Source organism: Rattus norvegicus, chromosome 15, assembly GCF_036323735.1.
Source record: "Rattus norvegicus strain BN/NHsdMcwi chromosome 15, GRCr8, whole genome shotgun sequence".
NCBI lineage: Eukaryota > Metazoa > Chordata > Mammalia > Rodentia > Muridae > Rattus > Rattus norvegicus.
Genome location: NC_086033.1, coordinates 2,560,501 through 2,584,473, shown reverse-complemented (window position 1 = coordinate 2,584,473; position 23,973 = coordinate 2,560,501). Strand labels below are relative to the sequence as shown.

The 23,973-nt window shown below is 42.8% G+C and overlaps 1 protein-coding gene across 4 annotated transcripts in view; it reads left to right on the top strand.

The window, feature by feature from the left end:
* Positions 1-23,039, top strand: part of Samd8 (sterile alpha motif domain containing 8) — a 50,268-nt gene extending 27,229 nt beyond the window's left edge. For 3 of the 4 annotated variants that reach the window (XM_039093233.2, NM_001012040.2, NM_001393835.1), the window contains exons 2-6: positions 2,038-2,630; positions 6,927-7,022; positions 10,044-10,161; positions 18,008-18,158; positions 18,548-23,039. In XM_039093233.2, coding sequence (XP_038949161.1) covers positions 2,053-2,630; positions 6,927-7,022; positions 10,044-10,161; positions 18,008-18,158; positions 18,548-18,852 — 1,248 coding nt within the window. In that variant the 5' untranslated portion in view covers positions 2,038-2,052 and the 3' untranslated portion in view covers positions 18,853-23,039. Of the gene's footprint in view, positions 1-2,037; positions 2,631-6,926; positions 7,023-10,043; positions 10,162-18,007; positions 18,159-18,547 lie in introns of those variants that run through there. The other variant, XM_063274195.1, reaches the window with a different exon arrangement.
* The last annotated feature ends 934 nt before the right edge of the window (positions 23,040-23,973 follow it).

The window sequence follows — 23,973 nt, the reverse complement described above, 5'->3', positions numbered from 1 at the left end:
GAACCCACTGGTGGTAAGCCAATGGCTGAGGGGTAAAGTAGCAGAATAGAGATAACTCGGAGATGATTTATTTGTTGTAGATGAGGCTTGCTACTTAGTAGTTGCTGCTGAGTTTATAACACATCTTATTAGGTATCCAAGTCTGGTATTTGATCAGCATCCAGGGAGGAAAGGAGGATACAGACAGATGTAGCAGGAAAGATGAAACCGTCTAGCACTGATGTAAACGCAAACATGGTAAAACCATAGTTTAATGGGACTTCACATACACCCTCTGTAACTTTGCAGCAGAACACTCCCTATAGATGGGTAGGGTGTTCATTTTCTAAGATTGGGAAAGAAAATGTGGGTTGATAGTGAAATACATTTGAAGGTTTCTAAAAATGAGTACTTTTTTCAGTATCAAGACCAAATCCTTAGTGATAAACATTTTCATCTTTGGGTAAACTTTATCATGTCTAGTCTTATTTCCGGAGTATTTTTGATGGTGTGAGTGAGCTTACTAGTTAAAATGTCTGCTCTTGTTCAGTGATGACAAGTCTTTAGACAAGTCTTCGTGTGGGTAGGGAAGACTGTACCATCATCTGCCGTTTACTTTCCTTAACCTAAAGAGGCCAGGAAGTTTTTCTTACTCCAGAATGTATGCTATAAAGCCACAGTGAACATTAAGTCAGGAGATCAGAGGGTCGTCTGGTTGGGAGGAGAGGAAGATGATGCTGTCCTGGGTGTTGTGGAAAACCTTTGTCCTGGGGGATACTCATTTATACTTACGTTTTGTTTCATGTTTTAAAACAAGCCTTTTTTTCAAACACTATAGTTAAATTAACTTTCACAAAAGAAATGTGTAACTCATATCTATCCAGAACATTTTACTAAAACTGTTTTTTTAAAGCTAGATAGTCACTGTATCATTGTGGATTAAAAACAAACAGACAAACAACCTATCCTGTTTTTAAACATTACTCAGAAGGAAATATAGTGACTTAATTTTAAATCCAGAAAATTGGCTTTAATAGTTGAGAAGTAGACACCTGAGAAGTGTTTTTTTGTTATCTTTTCTTTCTCATGTAGGCCTGTTTCCCATGTGTCTGATACATTTTAAAAATTGAAATAGATCCTGGTTTTACAAAATAAAAAGAATATAAATAGCTGAATAAGATCAAAGCAGAAAAAATCATCAGTACTTTAAAAAACTGTAGTAAGTAGTCTTTCCAACTATAATCTGAGTTTTGCTTCATGTTTAGTGGTTATTGACAGACAATTTCCTTTTAAAACTCTGACCACTAACTCTAAGCAGGGCAGGCATTTTCAGTTCTGCAGTGGGCTTTGAAGAACTAGTAGAAGTGGCAGTGGCCGTGCTTTAATCCCAGCACTCGAGGCAGAGGCAGCCGGGTCTACAGAGCTAGTTCAGGACAGCCGGGGCTGCACAGAGAGACCCTTCTGGAAAACAACAAAACTGTTAGGAACCGAGCTCACAGCCTTTCTTAAACCTTTAGTATGTTAGATAAATCATTTCATAACTAGTAGATTGAATGTTCAAATCTAAAGTTTTCTGGAATTATATATCTATAGTTTGTGTTCTTTTTCTTCCTCAAATGGAGAATTTTTTCTCATATCTTTTATAGATCGCACTTTGTGAGAAATATTAAAGTGCCCTCCCCCCATTATATCCATCATTGTTCTCAGTAGTAACCTTTTGAAGTGATCATGGCAGACATGCTGTGGAAATGCCAGTTTAAAATACCTTTCTGTAAAGTGTTAAAGCTGGGGTTGTAGCTCAGGGTAGATCACTGGTCTAATGTGTGTGAGTCCTGGGTTCAACAACAGCCCTCCGTAACACCAGAACGTTCGTCATCAGCCTCATAAAGTTATTTGAGTGCTAATCTACGGGAACCACTCGTTGCCGATAAGCTTCTGTCCAGTGGGGACAGTAGAGATACTCTACTGGGTTTTATTGTGTGTACTTGGATTGGTCTTTAATGAAGATGTTGAACTACATTCAAGTTTTTGCTTTGTCTTCCTGTTTTCCCTTGACAGGAAGTAGAAGAGGAAATGGCAGGCCCTAGTCAACTCTGCATTCGCCGCTGGACTCCCAGGCATGTGGCCGTGTGGCTGAAGGAGGAGGGGTTTTTTGAGTATGTGGACATCTTATGTAACAAGCACCGTCTGGATGGAGTCACACTGCTCACGCTCACCGAGTATGATCTCCGCTCTCCTCCTCTGGAAATCAAAGTCCTAGGAGACATTAAACGGCTAATGCTCTCAGTCCGAAAACTGCAGAAAACACACATTGATGTTTTGGAAGAGATGGGTTACAACAGTGACAGTCCCATAAGTCCCATGACGCCATTCATCAGTGCCCTTCAGAGTGCAGACTGGCTCTGTAATGGAGAGCCTGCACACAGCTGTGATGGGCCCATCCCTGATCTGAGCTCTGATCAGTACCAATACATGAATGGCAAGAACAAGCACTGTGCCCGAAGACTGGACCCCGAGTACTGGAAGACCGTCCTGAGCTGTGTATATGTCTTTATAGTATTTGGGTTCACCTCTTTCATTATGGTCATTGTTCACGAGCGAGTGCCTGACATGCAGACCTACCCACCACTCCCAGATATATTCTTAGACAGGTAATCTTGTTTCTAAATACTGAGTTCCTAGGCCGTGTCTAGAGTCACAGTGGTAGTAAGTGGGGTGCGCTGTGGTGATAGCTGGACGCGTGTTCCATTTGCCTTGTGTGGTACCATCAGAGGACATGCTTTGCCAAGCTCCATACCTGTCCTCTGGAAACTGCAGTAGGTGGACCACAGGCTCACATTCTGGGTCATGTGTAAGGGTCACCTTAGGAGGATGTTCGTAATAGGCTTAGCTGCCGTTCTTTTTAAAAAACAATTTTATTGTTTTAAATTTAATTTATTTGCAATAGTACAAACTAATTCAGGGGTTGATTCTGTTTTTATTATGTACTGAACAAAACTAAGTATATATTACATAAAAAATAGTTTATGGTTAGGAAAACAAGCAAACAAAAGAAACAGTAAGTCTCGCATCGGTGATCTTTAAAAGTGAGCCGTACGTGCCAGGTTGCTTCCCTTGCTGCTGATTGAGCCCAGGGCTGAGTACAAGCTGAGCTAGGTCTGCGGGAACGTCAGAGAGAGGACTAAGACTGACTGCCGTAGGGACCAGTGCTAGTCAGTACTCAGCCTGCTCACCTCTGACTGCATATTCAATAAGCTATTCTTCCTGTTTAAAAAACAGAGTAATGGATTTTAAAGGAAAATAACTGATGACTAGTAAACAGACGAGAAATACTGGATGAGACATGAGATTGTCTATCTGTACCCTTCAGTGTGTAATTGATTCCACTAAGCTATTAGTGGATGCTAAAATCCACTTGATGGAAACCCCAGAGCAGCAGTGTGTTCACGTGGTTGAAGGGTCAGTTTCCACAGGACTTAATTGCAGAGGGCTCAGTGCGGGACCTGACAAAGACCATCTTTAACCACATGGTCAGATCCACCCTCACAGTCAGCAGACTGAATGTGTGCACTGGATGTAATGTTCAGAGCATCACCTAGATGGTAATTCTGATAATCTTGCCCCTGAGAAAACCTTAACCTAAATCTGATCACAAGGAAATAGACACACAGAAAGGAGCATTGTGTATGATAGCTGATCTAGATTCTCTAGAAATGTCGTAATAAAACCTCAGGGGGACCATGAAGGAAATTAAGGGACAGACATGTTAATTGGATCCTAATCAGGAAAATGTAGTTGCAAAGGACATATTGAGGATAATTAAAAAGTGTGACAGTGGGGACATATTAGCCAATGATACAGAGTCAGTGTTGCAGATCCCAGGGAGCCTGGAGGTTCATCCCTGTCCTCAGAGATACGTGTCCTGAGAGGGAGGTGTATGTGTAACTTACTCTGAGGATCCTAAGTGTGTGAAATGAAGCAATATGGTGAAATAGTAAGTATAATTGGGTGACCTGAGCGAAGAGTAGTAAGAACTTAGTAAGTTGTTCAGAAGGACCAGGATTTTTTTTTTTTGGGGGGGGGGTCATATAATATTGGTGATAGCAAGAGGGAACAGGATTTGGAAACAATGAGGTCATTGCTGTAAGGTCAGTGAAGGATTACAAAGATGGGCTTGGAGCTTGAGCATAGGCTCTGGATTGTTTGCATGAGGCTGTATTATAAGATGGTGCGCTGACTGTAGGCATTAGCTGGGCTTTATTGTGCTTTTGTTCTATTTTTATATATTATGCCTAAATATATAAAATATGGTATAAATACATATGCCATAATTATATATGATGCTTGAAATTGAAGTTATGAAGAGAATTATTAATAATGACAAGGTTTGGTTTATAACCATGAGTGTAGGTTGCTATGGAGGGAAGAGAAATAAAAATAGAAGGGAGGAGAATGCCATTACATACTGTTGAACCAGGAGGAATCATGGGAGAGAGGGAGGAAGAGGCCAGGGAGCAGGGCAGGAGCATCAGTAAGATGGAAATCTGTTTAAATAGAGGTTTTCATTAGATGTAGTAAACTGTAAGTTTACAGGAAGGACTTTCATCATTTTGTATGAATATAAGTTTATATTGAGTAAAGGCTAAAACAGATGTTCTTAAGCAAAATTATTAAATAGTGGATGAGAGACACAAAGGAAGAAGAGTGTTCTCTCTCTCTCTTTCTCTCTCCTTCTCTCTCTCTCTCTCTCTGTGTATGTGTGTGTGTGTGTGTGTGTGTGTGTGTGTGTTGGATGAGTATGTGTGTGTTAGGTGAGTGTGGGTGTTACTTTACTGGAAGATTTAATGTGGGATGAAATAGAGTAAATTGCCTCTGGGGAGCAGTAATTAGGTTTAGTTTTGAGAAGGAAGTAGATTTACTTTCATCCTAAGTTTGCAAAATTATTTTAAGTGTGTGTTCGTGTAATTTTGTGGGTCAGAGTCCCTGGCTGTCTTTGAACTCATTTTTTTTTTCTTAATTTTTTTTTTATGCATTGGTGTTTTGCCCGCATGTGTCTGTGTGAGGGTTCCAGAACTGGAACTAGAATTACAAATGGTTGAGAGCTGCCCTGTGGGTGCTGGGGCTTGAACTCAGGACCTCTGGAAGAGCAGCCAGTGCTCTTAACAAGGATGGGGCCATTTCTTCAGCCCTGTCCTTGAGTTCTTCATGTAGGCCAGGCTGGCCTCGAACTCAGAGATCTCTGCCTCCCAAGTGCTGAGAACAAAGGTATTTGCCACCATGCCTGGTTTGTATATGTTATTTGGAAAGTTTTTATTTTAAGGGTATCATGACACATGCCCTTGGTTCTAGCAAATCAAACATTTGCTGATGCCTAGATAATTCTGTTGACATCCGTATAGTTTTGCTGTTAAGTTGAGAAGGCAAACATAATACGTAAGCTAAATATTTGATACTTGAGTACAGAGAGCAAACTCTGTTTTTTAGAGTTAATGTATTTGATTTTTTTTATAGTCCTCAATTCTGAGAATACCCCACATAAATTCATAAAATAAAACGGCAAGTTCAGGATCATTTAGAAATTGTTAGAAATCTGTTGTAACCCAGAGCCAAAACTCATGTAACAATTCTTTGTTTTTCTGTCTTTTCAAGGCAAAGCTCCTCTGTGTGTCCTTGGCTGCCCTGGAACTCATTCTGTAGACCTTGCTGGCCTTGAGCTGAGGTCGCCTGCCTCTGCCTCTTGAGTGCTGGAGTTAAAGGTGGTGTGTGCTGCCACCTTTTTTAACAGCAGTTTTTTGCTGCTGTTTGAGGGTTTGTTTGTTTTTTCATTTGTTTGTTTTGTTTTTTTGTTTTTTTGTTTTTGTTTGTTTTGTTTTTCAAAGCAGGGTCTCTCTGTGTAGCCCTGGCTGTCCTGGAACTCGCTCTGTAGAGCCGGCTGGCCTTGAACTCAGATTCACCTACCTGTGCCTTCCAAGTGCTGAGGTGAAAGGCTGTGCCACTGCCATCGGCAGTAGCAGCTTATGAAAATCAGCTACGATCACAAAACTCAACCCCTCCAGTATGATAGCTGGTTGCTTACAGGCTAAGGAATAGCAAGTGCAAAAGCGGGTGATCATGTGTCTGTCTTTCATCTGAGCAGAAGACTTGACGAAGACACAGATTTATAACATACAGTAGTCTTTGAATCTGAGCTGAGGTGCCATGACAGCACTCATTGGTGCTGTATGTAGCAATGGCATGCAGCTGGAAGAACATGTTTGTGTTCAGAACCAAGACTGCAGTAAAGTTGTTCCATGCCCTGTTGGCGAGGTGGGTGCTGCCAGAAACACCTCAGACTCCTCGAATGGGAGATGAGCTGGTTTTTGCTTATTCTCAGTTCAGAGACCTTTTACTGTAAGCCATTGTTTCCTTATTGTTTCTTTCTTGATTGTTCATTTGCAGGCTCCTTACCCATTCAGTCCCATTCAGTCCTATAACGCACAGTTTAAGAAGTTGAGTGCTGGGCTGGAGAGATGACTCAGAGGGCTCAGAGTGTGTACTGCTCTTACAGAGGACCTGTGCCTGCTCCAGGCAGCTTGCAGTTGCTATAACACAAGACTCCAAGGGATCTGAGGCTCTCTTCTGCTTTCCTCAGCCTCCTGTTTCCCTTGCACACAGATCCACAGATACACATAGACATAATTAAAAAGAAAGTCTGCTTTTTATAAAAGCAATTGAATGTGATAGTGTGAGAGAGAAGGGTTGTTGTTTCTTTATAAAGAACTACTATAGGACGTCTGCAACAGCAAGTAGGTTTGAAGCAGGTTTTCTGCCCCCGGGCTTTCCAGGTAGCATCTCCTAAGAGAAGTAATGCTCTGCAGAGCAGTTCTGAGGTTGCTGTTAGGAGTACTGTGTTGGGAAGGTGCATCTGCTTGTGTTCAGTTCCAGAAAGAAGTGTTTTTCTGTTGCAGTGTTCCTAGGATCCCGTGGGCCTTCTCCATGACTGAAGTGTGTGGCATGATCCTGTGCTACATCTGGATCCTGGTCCTCCTCCTTCACAAGCACAGGTACTCACTGATGCCCAGACTGAAGGGCTGCCTGGTTTTCATGTAGGATTGTCAAGCCTGCTCCTTCATTCTGCATTTCCCTGGAAGAGGAGCTTCTGTTCAGTGACAAAGAAAAATTGGGTTTAGTTAAGAAAGATCGTAAGACCAATATATTTAGCAATATTGTGAATGTATTTTATAGGAAAAAGGATAGTCAGCCTTGGTCAGTCAGTCCTTGCTAGTCTACCTCCTCCTAGCCCTCCTTGTCCTCCTCCTTCAGAAATAGCTAGGAATGTCACTGCTGTAGAAAGATGGATGGAAATGCTTCCAAGGACAGTGTTTGGTTATGTGTTTGAATGGAGGAGGGAGAGCCCATTAAACAAGATTGTCTTCTGTGCTCTGCACATCTGAGGTGGCATAGAAGCGCTAAATAGACTGCTTCTTGGCAATTTCACCAAGAAGTAACCCAGGGAAGACATAGGGTTAAAAGGCCCCTTTTATTCATTAATGACATTAAAAAAATAGGAAAGAAAATAAGGTTTAGTAATGAAGAAACACTAAAAACTGTCTTGTGGTTAGCCACTGCCCACTGTTTTTAGAACCCTGAAAAGGAATGAGGTGTCGTCTTGCAACTTAGGGCCTCTCTTCTTACCAGGAAGCTCTGTGACGGCCACATGCATCCTGAGCTACAGTTATTTTAATACGTTGAAGGTGAAAAGGAAGGTTGATGGCTGCTATTTCAGTCCCATTTTGAGGCCATAATGAACCCATTTCTCATTGTGCATTGTGTCCTGTGGGTACTCATATTTTAAAATGAAATAGTTTAAAAGTATGTGTATATCATTGCTTTCTGGGCCGTACAAGACCCTGTAGACTTGACTCTATCCACTCTGGACAATAAAAACAAATTTAATCTTGTAAGAAATTCAGGTATGCTGAGGGCAGATGCTGAACAAAAATCTAGGTTAAAATTTCAGGGAAAATTCATGGGCACAAAAGTTGTGATCAAAGTCTAGATGAAAATGCCAGGCTCCAGAACTTGATAAAAAAAAATTTAAATAAATTTAACCTTTCTAAGAAACTTTGGTAGACTCAGGGAAGCAGAGTGGTGGCCAGGTAAATCCAAGTAGTGGTATTTACTTAAAGAAGATAAATCCAAGTCTGTCTGTCTGTCTGTCTGTCTGTCTGTCTCTCTCTCTCCATATATATATATGCGCTATATGTCTGTTTGCAGGGTGTCAATTCCCCATAACTTGAGTAGCAGGCAGTTGTGAGCTGCTATGTAGGTGCTTGGAATTGAACCCAGGTCCACTGGAAGAGCAGCTAGTACTTTTAACCTCTCTCTGAGCCATCTCTCCAGCCTCAAAAATATTTTTCAAATGTCATCTTTGTATCATTTTGATTGTGGTCCTCTGAAAGGTTATTGAAACAGATGCAGGTTCCTAAACTCCATCCAGATGTGTACACTAAAGAGTGAAACAATCTTTGTCTTCTGTCCAGTGCTACTTTTGAGGGAAAGTCCCCACACGCTTAGTCTGTTTAGATTTAGGGCATTTAAAGAAATAATGGCATAAATGATGTCACAGTTTGTGACAACTCAAAGTTTCCTTTTTATATATACTTAACATAAACTAGTATCTTAAGAGCTCAGTATTTCATAGCTTCAGTTTAAGTTAGGAACAACTTAGGATGACTGTCATATAGCCACTCTGGTAGTAAGACTAACTTTACCCCACTATAAACAGTTTAAGGGTCTAGCAAGATGACTCACTGGTAAAAAAAAATGCTTGATACTCTTTCTAGCACCAGAGTTAAATTCCTAGTACCCATGCTGATTCGCTCAGACCCTGCACCTCTGGCCCCAAGGTACCTGCATTTCCATGCACATTCCCACAGGCCAACACACAGACCTACACATTGTAATTAAAACAATAAAAGTAAATCTTAATTTTTTTTTTTTTGAGCAAAGCCAGTGGTGCTGATGGCTCACACCTTTAATCCCAGTGCTCAGGAGGTTGAGGTGGGTGGCTCTCTGAGTTCAAAGCCAGCCTGGGGGCTGGGGATTTAGCTCAGCTCAGTGGTAGAGCGCTTGCCTAGCAAGCACAAGGCCCTGGGTTCGGTCCCCAGCTCTGAAAAAAAGAAAAAAAAAAAAAAAAAAAAGCCAGCCTGGTCAACAGAGTAAGTTCCAGGCAGCCAGAGTTATACAGAAGAACTCTATTAAAAAAAAAAAAAGAAGAAAGAAAGAAAAGAAATCCGGCGAAGACTCAGAAGCCCTGGGTGGACCATCTTTGTGTCCCCCAGCAAGTACTGAGTCCTGTGTGTTTAGTTACAGTAGCTCTGACACTGAGCTTCCGAGTATTACTTCTGTCTTGAGAAACTCCACTTTCCTATGGCTATATTTTACTGCTGAAAGGCTGCTCTTGGAGATCTGCACTACCTGCACTTGGATTATAGTTTTAATTACTTAATATTAAATTCAGATCTTAGTTATATCTCATTTCGGGTGCTCAAGAGCCACCTTGTCTCTAGCTGGCTACGTGGTACATAGAAAATCCCCATCACTATAGAATTCTGTTGGATGAGGACAGTTTAGATGTTTTCTAAGAGTCCTCTCCTCCGAGATAGAATAAAATAGGGTACATTTATAATAAACCTGTTACTCTGAGTACAAGCTTAGTAATAAACACACACACACACACACACACACACACACACACACACACACACACACACACACACCCCAGTGCTTTGTGGGGTGTAATGTAAATGTGGTGACCTTTCTCCCTGTAGGTTAACAGGCTATGTTTAGTAATAGCTTTTGAGCAAACAGCCGCAGTCTAGATTTTAGAATGCCATCTGAATGTCCCTCTGTCCTTCTGTTACAGTCACAGCCCTGGCCCGAGGCAGATGCTGTCACACTCGTCTCTATGGTTTTCCCTTTAATAAGACCTTTAATAAGGTTTTCCCTTCTCTCTCTAGACAAGCACTTGATGCCTCAGTTTGGATTGTCGCTGATTTCTGCTCTGGTCACTCTGTTCACAGGTCAATCCTTCTGCGAAGGCTCTGTAGTCTGATGGGCACTGTATTCTTGCTTCGCTGCTTTACCATGTTTGTGACCTCCCTCTCCGTGCCAGGACAGCACCTGCAGTGTACTGGAAAGGTAGCCTGCTACCTTCTCTATGTTCTCTCTTGTTCTTGTTGGATTAATGACACAATGTGTTTGGGAGGGCAAAGATCCTCCTTTTTATGTTAAAATGTGCTTTTTTTTGTATCTGGTAGTAAACTTGTAGAAAGAATTTGGTTAAGTAACTATAAGCTGGATTCATCTGTGGGTATGAGTTCTAGGCTGTGGGACTATGGGAGCCATTGTTTTGACTGCCTTTTTCCCTTTCCTACCATACACAGCATCTTTATTTAACAGTGTGTTTTTAGCATGTATTGTATAGTCTAGTGGGTGTCCTTATCACACCCTTACGTGCGATCACATCGTTCTCCATACACTCAGCATCTTTAGCTCTTCACGGATGCTGTGGCCACTTCGTGGCTTTCATCCTTCCTTTTCCTTAAACACTTTCCAGTCCAAATGAGTTCAGTGCTCTATAAACCTTTCACACAGCTCTATAATCCTTCCCTTTGGTTTGGTGTGTGCTTTATGCATTTTGTTTTGTTGCATTGTACATATATCCTTTCTTTTTTTTTTTTTAAAGATTTATTTATTCATTTATTATATATAAGTACACTGTAGCTGTCTTCAGACACACCAGAAGAGGGCATCGGATCTCCTTACAGATGGTTGTGAGCCACCATGTGGTTGCTGGGAATTGAACTCAGGACCTCTGAAAGAGCAGTCGGGTGCTCTTAACCGCTGAGCCATCTCTCCAGCCCCATATATCCTTTCTGCTGGTTAAAGAGACATGGCAAATTATGCTGATAGGGAACAAAAGAGAGGGTTGTCAAGTTTGTTGTTTTTACTTTAAGATCTAGGGTAAGATCTGCTTTTTAAATTTAAGCTCAGTGGTGGAGTGCTTACCTGATGGATGTGCAGGGGCTACTGAGATTTGGTCCCCAGCACCCACCCTCACCCCACTACTTAAGAACAAATCTATAAAATAATTTTAAAAGTTGAGGCTCTCGGCTGGATGTAATACCACACCTTTAGTTCCCGCATTTGGGAAGGCAGAGGCAGAGGCTGGTGAATCTATGTGAATTTGAGGCCAACCTGATCTACATACTGAGTTCTAGGACAACCAGGGCTATGTAGAAAGACCCAGTCTAAAAGAAACAGAAACAAAAGTTGAAGATCTCTCCTGTCCTTGGTAGACAAAACTGTTGCAAATGGTTAGATTTGAGAAAGAAAAAAACTAACCCACTTAAACAGGCAGAGGGCTTGATGGCTGCATTAACACCTTTGGTGAACAAACTTAGGTGCTGTGACTTTTGCCTGTCACAGTAGAAATGGCTGACGTGCCAGTTAGGGAAGGAAGATGAGCACCCGGAGGAGGTGAATGAAGAGCTACAAACACTGCCCTTGAGCGGAGGGGAGCACAGCTTTCCAGGTACTCAGGCCCCGGGGCCTGAGCAGTGAGGAGAAGGCCCACACAAGTTCAGACTGACTGAAAGGAAATCTTTGTAAGGTTAGAAACTATTGGGGCATTTGTGGTTTTCCATATAGGAAAGCTGGTGTTTTGTTTGGTTTTGAAAGGCAGAGTTTCTCTGTGTACTCCTGGCTGTCATGGAACTCTCTCTGTAGACCACACTGGCCTTGAACTCAGAGATCCTCCTGCCTCTGTATTTCAAATGCTAGGACCAAAGGCATGCACCACCATCACTTGGCAGAAAAACATTTTTTTAATTATGGACTTGAACAAGTTTCTTGTAAGAGCTCAAATTAGATATAAATGTATGTTAAAAAGCAAAAACTCACATAGAGCCCCTTTTCATCCCATCCTACAAGTAAAACTAACAGTTGTGTCCAGTTGCACAGGTCTGGTTTGAAGTTTCTTCTTTTTCTCCTTCCTGCTTCCTGCCCTTCCTTTCTTGGAGGCAGACTCCATGCAGCTCTAGGTGGCCTGGAACTCACTATGTAGATCAGGCTGATCTGGAACTCAGAAATCTTCTTGCCTCTGCCTCACAACTGCTAGGATTAAAGATGTTAGGTAACACGCTCACACAAACCATATTTAAGTAGAATTTTTATTTACTTCATAAATTGACTTTGATGGACACCTTTCGAATGGTGGGTGAATTTCGGAAGTCGTTCTATAACTGACATTTAAGGTATTGGCATGTTACTTACTTTTTTCTCTTTTGTATATGTGTGAGGCCTGATGTAGATCTGTGTGTGTGTGTGTGTGTGTGTGTGTGTGTGTGTGTGTGTGTGTGTGTGTGTGTGTGTGTAGGCAGGGTCTCTGGCTGAACCTGGAGCTACTAGTTCTGGTAGCACGGTGCCTAGCTGCTCTGGGGGTTTCTTGGCTCTTCCTCCTGTGGGCCATCATACCGGGCCAGCTTCTTCCGTCTTTTTGGCATGGGTTCTAGGGCTCTGAATTTAAGACATGTTTGCTTGAAAACACTGCACCCATCTCCCAGCCTTATTAATTACTTTTTTGCAATGAGTATACAATTATTGTTATCTGTTTTAAAAGCTCATCATTAATAGCTGTGGGCTAGTCCATTGTAAACTTCCCCACCCCACCCCTACCCCCAGATTGCCGATGGTGAAAAATTTGGGTGTTTCCAGGGTATTTTAGACAGTGCCAGAGTAAACATCCTTAGACAGTAGAGGTTTTCTGCTTGTATCTTGTGGAGGGACCTTGAGCCCAAGGCCTTGCACGTGCTAGGCCAGCACTGTTTACCTCTAGTTTTTGGAGATAGAACTGTATTATTAAGGACAGGCACATTGGAAACTGTGATACGTAGTCCTACAATGCTTAGTTGACAAAAGCTAGTTTTCAGGTGTTTGGACAAAGGTACACGTTGTAACCTTGTACTTTCTAAGTAGCTTGTTCTTTCTGAAGGACAGTAATGAAGATCAGCCACATTTGCTTTTCAAGGTCTCCAGACATCACCCAGAAATGTCTGGCCAAAACATTTTAAATTTATATGTGTACTCACATGCAAGTGTGGGCTGGGCGTACACATGCCAAAGCAAGAATGTGTGGTTCAGAAGACAGCTCTTGAGAGCCAGTCCTCTCTCCTCCCATTTTGTGAAACCAGGGCTTGAGCCCCAGTCATCAGTCCTGCTCACGAGTGTCTTTGCCCACTGAACCATCTTGCGAGATCACGCATGCATTTCCTTAGCAAAGCAATAATGTAAAACAGTCACCAGGAGCTGGGCATGGCACTCATGCCTACAGTCCCAGCACAGGAGGCTGTGGCAAGAGATTGGCAAGTTTGAGGACAGCCAGACCGCGGGGTGAGGCCCTGCGCAGCCTGAGATAGAAGACACATTACCAGAGTGGCATTCCTTCCCTACTTCACTTGACTTTGTGCAGACAGATCTGTAAGCTTCTCTAAACATTCCCGGGTACTGGTCTCTGTAACTGCCCTTTAAGCAATTCAGAAAATCGACTTTGTTTTAGCAATTACATTAACAAAAAAAATGACTGAAATCTCGTTTAGTTGCAGTAATAACCTGCATGAACATCCCTTTAAAGTAGACTGTAGGGCACCACCACCAAGGTGCCACCATGTTATGGACCCAGGTTTTTAGCTGTGTTCATAGCTCTCTTTGTCTTCAAAACAATTATTTCTTTGATTTATAGCCTTAAACGATTATCAGAAGTTGGGTTTTGTTGTTGTTATGTTTTTGCTTTTTGCTTTGTCGAGACAGACTTCCTCTGTCTACCCATGACTGTTCTGAAACTTTGGTTTTTAGATTAGACTGGCCTTGAGGGCCTCCTGCCTCTGCCTCCTGAGTGCTGGGATTAAAACTGTGCACTGTTATGCCTGGTTTAAGTTTTAAAGATTAATCTTTAAAACTGCATGGATGTGTCTTTCTGGACATGGACGTGTGTGTGGTGCCCACAGAGACCAGAGTGTGCTGGATTCCTTGGAGCTAGAGTCAGACTCCGTTGTGAACCATCCTTCATGAGTGCTAGGAACTGACTGGGTTCTTTGGAAGGGCAGTGTATATTCTGAACCTCAGAGCCACCTCTCCAGCCCAGTACCAGCTCTCCCCAGTCCCAACAGGCTAAGCTGAGCCACTCACCCAGTGTGCCAGTTAAAGAGATAGAGTGCCGCAAGACACAGTCAGTCATTGCAGCCACTTTGGGAGGAAGACCAGACACCAGCATCTGGTGACAGCCCTCCCCCAACAGCAGTCTTGGTGTACTGATAGGAACTTAGGCTTAACTAGAGAAAATTTTGAGGTAATCATAAGAAGTACACATAGTAAAGCTGCCTGGGTGTTCTGGTTGGTGATTACCTCAGTCCCTGTCATTGCTTGAGGAGATAAGCCAGTTCCCATGACGGGATTGCTCTTACTGGAGAGTGATCTCATGATAGGGTCGCCTGCCCACGAGGCTGCAGCCTGATTGCACATTTAGGACTGTAGGTTTGGAAGGGAACTGGAACAGCTGACAGTAGGCACCTTAGTCTTCATCCTTGTCTTTCCTCGTCCCTTCGTTTCAGCCGTGAAGAAAGATGAAATAGGTTGAGTAGAGGCCATGATGATATGCCTTTGAGCAGTCACCCACCCTGAGACAGATGCTCAGAGGAGGCACAGACGCCAGGCTTTCATTCCGCTTTGGGCCTCCTTGCAGCAGCTAAGGAGTCCTTGACTCTCACCAAGAATGCTCGGGCTGTTGTAGAGCGACTGCGTGATCCAGAGCTGTGTGCTGAAGCGTGTCACAGCGTCCGTAGTGCGGCGGCGTGTGATGGAAGGTGAAGATGACTGAAGGAGGAGGAGGGCTGCACTTCATCCTTAGCAGCGTGCCGCTTGGTTCACTTTCTCGTCCACACTGCTCAGGATTATTCGAGTTATTGCCGGCTGGTTAATGAAAGACAATAGCTAATGCTTCTTGGTCTTTTTTATGTATGGCTCTAATCTCCTGAAACTGTTTCTGTACATGGTTTGAAGTGAGGTAAAAACATTTTCCCAATAGTATGTTAACCAATTAGGAGATTCAAACTAACCTATAAACAAGCTATAGTTGTTTTTCCCCCCTGAAAGTTTGGCAATTTCAGTATCGATAGATTAACCAAAGAGAGGGCATATATGTTTAATAATAATTCTGCCAACATGTTGGCATAAACTTCATGTCTTTCCTTATGGAAAGGAACCAGCAACATGGCGCTTTTGGAGTGTGGAGTGGTAATACAAACCTTGGCAAGCTAAGCAAAGGAACTGCTTGTCATTAGTGACAGTCTTACTGTCCTGACAAGACTCCCCAGGTAGCAGCGTGTGGACACCTGTGCCAGCCCTGTCTGAGCGTCAGACCTTCGATCTCTGCTTCCTGCAAAAGCTCTTTCTAGGCACATCTGGAGAGCTCCACACTTTTGTGTTTGCATCTGTTGCTTAGTTGACTAATAAAGATAGATACTTCTTTTTATTCAAGGAGAGGTTTTTAAACCTATTACCTAGTGCAGTTTTATGAGCAACTGGATCCGAAGATCTGAAGGGAACATATTTGAGGTAGAACATTTTACTTTCCTGTGAAGCTTGTTATATGGATAAGAATTTCCTGATAAACCTCAGGTGGTAAAGAGGTTTATCAGTACGACCACTTATGAGAAGGCTGGACCATGTGCAAAGAACCTTATCTTGTGCTACAAGAACAAATTAGATGTTACTCTCCGGTGTGGACAGCTCTCTTTCTGTCTCCAGTGGCTTTTTTTTTTTTTAATTAATTAGTTAATGTATGGATATTTCCATCCATTCTGCCCTGAATGCTGCTAGCTGTTTTAAAGTGTAATGTAGCCTACATTATTATAGCAGTCATAGAAAGTAGAGCGTTAGAGCCAGATGTCAATCCTCACAGTGAGTCCAACCAGAGGCGTCTCACTGTGATAAATTATTGCCTTAAAATCATGGCTCCAAGGCAGAACCAAGAACAGGTCTCTTTTCAGAACTCAGCAGTGCAAAGCTGACTCGCATTCACATCTAGACAGTTTCTACTCATGCTTCTCTGCCTCAGTTCTGCTTCTGGAAGGACGTATGAGAGGTACAGAATGGGAAACGATGAAAAGATGTATGTTACTGAGTGGTAATTATCTGGGACTAGCATTACTTGTTTGTTCCTGTCCATAATTAAAATATTACCCAGCCTAGTAGTGGTGCACACACCTTTAGTCCCAGAACTCAGAGGCAGAGGCAGACAGATCTCTTGAGTTTGGTGTACAGAGCAAGTTCCAGGACAGCCAGAGCTACACAGAGAAACCCTGTCTCAAAATATCTCTCCTCCTTAAACCCCACCACACACACACACACACACACACACACACACACACACACACACACACACACACACACACACACACACAATGTTCTGGTGTGATCTGTAACCCTTCTGTCTTTCTCTTACACTATGCTACCTGAGATGTGTGGGCCTCGGAGGCTGCTGGAGCTTCAGTTGCCATGGTGGAGTTATAGGGAGAAGGCAGATGGGGTGGGAGGAAAGAGCTCCTCTGCCAGTTTGTAGCTGTCCTGTAGGTCTTTCACATTCTTACTTACAGTTTATTGTGCAGAGCATAGCTCCCTGTAGCTGTAGGGATAGGAGCTGTTGAGTTCATTGAAGACAGGGAGAATAGTTGTTAAATGACAGCCTGGACGGTTCAGCATGGTTTATTTCCTTGCTGCTGCTGCTTTTTTATTTATATATTTTTCCTTTTTTAAAAAAGAAATTTAGAGCTTATTAAAATATTTTAATAGAGATAAATATGGACATTATGGAAGAAAAGTAAGTAAATAAAATAAAATTTGAGTATTGGGATCTAGAAATTGCCACACAAACCACTCAGTCACAGATCTCAGTCAAATGGGGCTAGTTTATTGAACACACACCCTAAGACTGGTCATTAGGGACATAGTCCAGGGACATAGTCAAGACTCTGGAGCTGAACTGTGACACCCAGCAAGAACCCTATAGATCTTTTAAGCCTGAGATCTGGAAACATCTGTGCCAAGTTATTCTGCCAGTCAGGATTTAGGGAAAGGGGATTTCTTTAGGAACATGTTTTTGTTGTACATTTCTTCTGTCCTCATTGGTTGGGGTGTTCCATTGTGGCAGGGGACTTACCTTGTCTAACATTCATTCAACCTCTACTCAAAATGGAAGTTTTATTCCAAATGGCGTCTTACATCTGTTGGTGTCTTTCCAGGTTAGCTTATAAAGGCATGAAACCATAAAATCTCATACACAGGTGTTGGCAGTGCTGCTGGCTTGCTGTTCAGTCCCAAGCTCATTGTGACTAAGCAAACAAAGAAGCGAACCGACTTCCACTGTGATTAGTTCCCAAGAGCATCAAAGCACAGACAGGACAGAATATGCAGTCCGTTCAGGGCTGAGGAAGGTTCCTTTTCCATTAGTAACAGCACAGAATGGCTGGCCTTGGACTCCTGATCCTCCTGCATCTGAGTCTGAAGGGCTGGGATTTTGAACATTCCTGGCAGTGACCTTTTCACCTTTTGCTTTTGTTAATTTCTTGGGATGAGGTCTCTCTGTGCAGCCCTGGTTGTCCTGGAATTGGATGTGTAGACCAGACTGGCCTCAGGCTCACAGAGACGGATATACTGGCCTTTGCCTCTGAAGTGTTGGTGTTTGAAGACACCCCCATGCCTGCCTTGACCTTTTTACTTTAAAGGAACTGTAAAAGAGTTTGAATTACAATGATTTCATTTAATTAGCATTTCGAAGTGCAGCCCGGCTTTGATTAGCGGAGTTAGACTCTGTTTGCCTTTACCTGGTGCTCTTATTTCTGAGTCACTCCTCATGAGTTACCTGAGGTGGAGTGGTGAAGCCTGAGCCTCACTGAGCATTGCAAGAGCTAACTCACAGCCCTCTTTGTAGGTGTATGGAAGTGTGTGGGAGAAACTGCATCGGGCGTTTGCCATTTGGAGTGGCTTCGGCATGACTCTGACGGGCGTGCACACTTGTGGGGATTACATGTTCAGTGGCCACACCGTTGTCCTAACCATGCTGAATTTCTTTGTCACAGAATGTAAGTATGTCCTCAATGCTCCTGTGCATGTTAGGCAGCTTGTTGCAGAGGAGGAACTAACTGGGGATGGGGAGAATGTAAAGTCCCAGAAAGAAGAGGCAATTGGGGGGATGTAACTTAGTCGCGGGAGTGCTTGCTGACATGCGTGAAGCCCCAGCTTTTATCCCCAGTGCCCCGTAAAGCCAGGTGTGATGGCAAATACCTGTAAATCCTAGTTCAGGTTCATCCTGAGCTACATAGCCAGGTCAGGGCAGCCTGGGCTACGTGAGACCCAGTGGTGGGGCATAGGTTAGAGGAGCAGAAGCTTATAGCCTACCCTGAGAAGCATGTGGCTAAGAAGCATGGGAGGAAATGTGTCATTAAATGGTCCTTCTGTCCTCCTTTTCTAGATACGCCAAGAAGCTGGAATTTCTTGCACACTCTCTCGTGGGTTCTCAACCTCTTTGGAATCTTCTTCATCTTGGCTGCCCATGAACATTATTCCATTGACGTGTTTATTGCCTTTTATATCACAACAAGACTCTTTTTGTACTACCACACTCTGGCTAATACCAGAGCGTATCACCAGAGCAGGAGAGCGAGAATTTGGTTCCCTATGTTTTCTTTCTTTGAATGCAATGTTAATGGCACAGTACCTAATGAATATTGTTGGCCATTTTCTAAACCAGCAATAATGAAAAGACTAATTGGATGAAGACTCTCTCTCTGTAATGAGTTTGTTGTTAAATATACAGTAGTTATGGAATGAAAACGAATACCGTTGCTTTGTCCCCAGGTTCCTGGATATGTTGCATTTTGGCTTCTGTGTTGACAGGCTTCCCGTTGTGAGTAAGGCTGTGACCGTGAAACTCGAGAAAGAGAACACAAGACTCCGTCTCTAGCTGTTTGAATGGAGAGGCCAAGGAGAGAGTTTCTGCCCCTCACTGTAGGAAGACCCAGTGTGTGGGTTATGTCAGGCCATTACCTGTGCATGTTGAGTATTTGCTTACTGAACTCAAGCACATCAGCTTGGGCTGGTTGAAGAATTTTTACTGATTTCCAATAGGACTCAAGTCAAGAAGTATTTTTTGAAGCTGGTGTTCCTTACCTAGTGAGCTGTTCTCACATGTTCATTGAACTAATCTGTCTGTCTGCAAAGTGAGTGTCCTACTGGTAAATAGGTTTTACCTTTTGAGCCATTTTAAAGAAAAACACATTGAACATAGCAGTTTTTGTGAAACAAGAGAATGCAAGGGGCAGTGTGGGAGGTGACAGGCTGATCAGGGGTCGCTGGCCTTCCCACTAATGCAGGTATGGGGGTCAGCATTTAGAACAGGTGCAGCCTCAGTTGCCGTCCCTGATCTGTTTGGAAGTCTCAGTGTGAACACAGAAAGGATTCATGAGGGGAAATGGCTGTGTTCCTAATAGTAAAGTGGTGTCATTTTAGTGCTGTAAGTATCTGGAATAAATACTGTTGTGTTAGTTAGGCAGATGACAGCCCAGTATAATGCTTTTTTAATAATGTGACTTAAGTGAAACAAATGAGTGTTTTACCAGATTTTAAAGTTCTTACGTCAGTGAGTGAGTAAGTGTGCATGCAAAGAATTCTTTTCTTCTGGGGAAAAAAAAACAAAAACAAAACAAAAAAAAGAACAAGTTGTAGGCGTACTGTTCATTAACTCTGGGGGATTCCTCTTTCTGCTTTCCCTCAAAGTTCTCATTCTCACCATCGAAGTAAACCGTCTAAGACACACTTAGACAGAAGAAAAGCTTCATACTTTTTATTTTAAAAAATAACTGTATGCATACATTCTTTCTATAGTCTTAACTTGGCAGTTAGAACTAATGCTTTAGCTGCTGTTTACATTAGAAAACTACCCTCCGTGACTACTGTCACTTCTCCAGTACCACGTGTCACTTTATTTTTTATTGGTTGTACATAACAGTTTAACCTTAGCCTGATGGTAGGATTGGAATACTGATTGTATAGTTTTTACGTTCCATTAAGACAAGGACTCTGGAGCTGCAGGCACACTGCAGTCACAAGTTTATTCCTTCTCTGTCTGGGTGACATGTTCGTTTTCACAGTTGGAGTCCTAGTCCCACCCCCTCGGAAGCCACTGAGTGGATTAGGCAGGAAGGGGATGTTAGACAGACAGGTGTGGGCCTGTGCTGAGGGAGCCTGCTGGGAGTGTGGAGGTATGCTGGGGCACCCCTCATTTCTCACCCAAAGCCACTCAAGCTCAATCATGTTTTTAAATTTCATACTTCAAAATATGTGCAGTATTTTAAATTATTGATTCTGTTACAAGCCAGGATCAAAAATGCCAATATCTCATCTAAAGAAACTGCATAATCATGGAGCAGAGGTCGCCATGCTCCTTTGAGTAGTTCGTCAGGAATATTACTGCCACCCCGTCTTATTACCTGACACCCCCACATAGCAGGATCCAGTTTACCTGGGGGGATGGAGACAGGTAGTGTTGGCTTTTGGGAAAATGTTCCAAAAACATGTGTCTACATTAATTTTAAACTGCTAGCTATATCAATGGTAAATATCTTAATGATAAACATCAGGCCTCTCTGTCACAGAGAGAGCAGTAGGTGCAGCCAGCTTTGCCCTTGCAGGGCTGTAAGTGGGGCTCCCGGCCACAGCTGCAGCACAGATTGACGGTTCTGAGGGTGAAGGGAAGCTGGGTCTGTAACCTAGTATCTCTGACAAGACAGTGTTTACATGAGCTAATCCTCTTCAAGACTCAGAGCTGAGACAAAGTCATTTTTCTTTCAGTTTTTGTTGTCACACCTTTTTTTATTTTATTGTATTAAAACCTAGCCATAATGAAGATAGAATTTCTGTTTACATTTTGGGCATGATGTGGCTGCATGCAGAGGCTTCATGCTTTTGAACCCTGTATTTGATTGTGCTGCATGGGAGGCTTTTATTCTTGACAGCTTAGTACAGAAGCAGGAGAAGGTTTGAGTTCTTGGGGATGCAAAGGACGGATGGCCTATATTCTAAAGACAGTGTCATCGCCCTTCCTGTGTGCTGACCCAGGGCTGTGTGTGTGCTAGGCGAGTGCTGTTGAAAGGTAGACACGCTGGTGGAGAGAAACAAGCTGCTCTCATCACCACACACTTCTGCAGAGCCTTTGTGCTGCAGCTCCCCGTGAGGCTGTCCTCCAGTTCTCTCCAGCCAGAATTGCTGTGGCAACAATATTTTTATAAAGCAGTGGGCTTCATCTTAGGACCAGTCAATTAATAAGCGTGGCCGTAGCTGAGAAGAGCCACTTCCAAGAGCGCACCAGACACAGTGAGTGGTGATCAGCCCCCTTCTGCCTGCCTGTATGATTGAGAATCCCAAAACTCTGTAATTCATAAATGGGGAACAGAGGCACCGATCCTTCTATAGCAGAGAGGAAGTGGGCTTTAGGAACATTTGTGCAAAAGGTTTTTTGGGGGGTTGGGGGAGGTTCGTTGTTCATTTGTTTGTTTGTTTTTGTTTTGCTTTTTGGAGACAGGGTTTCTGGAACTCAGGGTTCCACCTGTCTTTCCCTTCCATGCTGGGATTAAAGGTATACACCATATGCACCTTTTTGTAAAACTTAATTCATATAAATTTAGATTCATGACAAACGTGTTCTCTTTATATTCAGTGAAAAGCAGTCTTGTCATTGAAAGATTCTAGATCCAGCGTGCTTAACAATGTTTACAATATTCTTGACTTAAACTCTCTGATTTAGTATATGTAATTGTTTGTGGGTGAAATCCCATGGCAGAAAGCAGATAGTAGAGTCACCTGTCAGCCCTCTCAGCTCTCAGACTGGAAGACAAGAAAGATCTTAGAAGAGTTCATTTGCTTTCCTTCATACAGTGTGAAAGCCACCAAAGCATGTCAGGGGTTTTGTTTGGTTGGTTTGGGAGTTTTTGTTGTTGTTGTTGTTACTGTTTTGTTTTTGTTGTTTTGAGTATTTTGTTTTTGAGACAGGGTTTCTCAGTATAGCCCTGGCTGTCCTGGAGCGCACAGCATGTGGGTTTTAATGGCAACTTTACACGACCGTCTGTGTCTATTACCAGTGAGCGCATCCCCAGCCACCCCACACCTGTGCAGCTGAGGAGGAAAGTCCCATCAATGATGCTTCGAGCAACCAAGGGGAAGAGAAGGGCTTTTGTTTGTCTCTTCTTCTTATGAATAGCTTTTAATGACTAACATTATTGTAAAAGCAGGTGTTGGCTTGCTGGTAAATTCAGTGGCACTAATTTCACATGACTAATATGATGAATTACTGTATCAAGATCAGTACAGATGTCTATGAAGTCTAAGCTATTTCTCCGGCTACACTAAGTTGAGGATACATTGTACTCTGTGTTAATCAAAGGACTCTTTGTTCTGTGTGTTCCCTGTGTCTGCATAAGGAAGCCTGTGCTTTGATGGGAGAAGGAATGTTCTATTGTTTTTTGTTTTTTTTTTTTCATTGTTACTTTACATCTCTTTTAATCTGAACTACTGGATTGTCTGAAGAACTAAACGGAGCCTGTTATTAACATCTTTAAAGTGTTTAATTTTAATAATTTTTCATTGAATTCATGGATTGTTAGGATAATGAAATATTTCTGATATGGAACAAAGGAAATGAAACTGGTACTCAATGAGGAAGCAGGTTGCTTGGACTAAACCAGGCATGTTCAGTTTTGAGAATTCTACCTAGAGGTCTCCTGCCCACAGAGAAACTAGTGTTACTTGAAGATATGAAAGTCCCTGTGGTAGCCATGCCTTGAAGCACAGTGTTGTACATAAGTAAATACCTGATTCTAAATTAAATCCAGATCTACTAATATATTATTTTATAACTTTGTTGTATTAAAACGTTTTAAACACTAAAGAATAAAGCATTTGAAAGTTGATATGCAGCTTCTAATGTAATCATCCTTGCACTGTAAACATAGTGTGTCTATTGTTTCAGACAGAATCTTGCTATGTAGTGTGGTCTGGTCTCAGACTTCTGTGCACTTTCTGGCTTGGACTTGCTGTCCTCCTGCATCAGCCTCCTAGGGGTTAGACTCTCAGGCTCAGTGGACTTTGGGGGTTTTGTCTTTTTTCCTAAATGGTTAAACACTGCAGCTTTAGAAAAGGAAGGAAGGGATGCAGGGAGGGAGGGAGGGAGGGAGGGAGGGAGGGAAGGAGGGAGGGAGGGAGGAAAACCTTAAACTGCATTTCACAGTACACACGTGGAGGTCAGTAGACAACTCCGAGAAGCTGGTCACTATTACGTCTCAGGGATTGAGCTTGGTTTTCAGGTTAGGTGGTAGCCTGTGCCTTTACCTATGTGTATTTACGTACAAACACCTGTTGTGCATTTACTGCCACACAGCAGCTTTAAAGCTGTAGGATATAATGTATGGCATTGACTGCCTCTCGGGTAGTTATTGTCTGGTACACAATAGGTAACAGGAAGTGCTGGCAAAGCACTTGTCTAGCATGTGTGAGGCCTTGGTTTGATCATCAGCACAAAAAGAGAAACAGACAGACACTTGAAAAATGGAGGTGAGAAGATTAGAATTCAAGGCCTGCTTCTGCAACATAGCTGCATAGCAAGTTGGAGGTCAGCCAGAGCTTTCTGAGAGCCCAGACCTTAAATACAAGGTACACACTAGCAATCCCAGTACTTCAGGGGTGGTGGCAAGAGGACCAGAGTCATCCTCAGCTACGTATTGGTGTCAAGGCCAGCCTGGGATACTTGAGACCCTGCCTTCTCCCCACATCCGTCTCAAAAGGGTCCCACTGTGTAGTCTTCTTAGTCGGCCTACCATTGCAGAGATCCAGCTGCCTCTGCCTCCC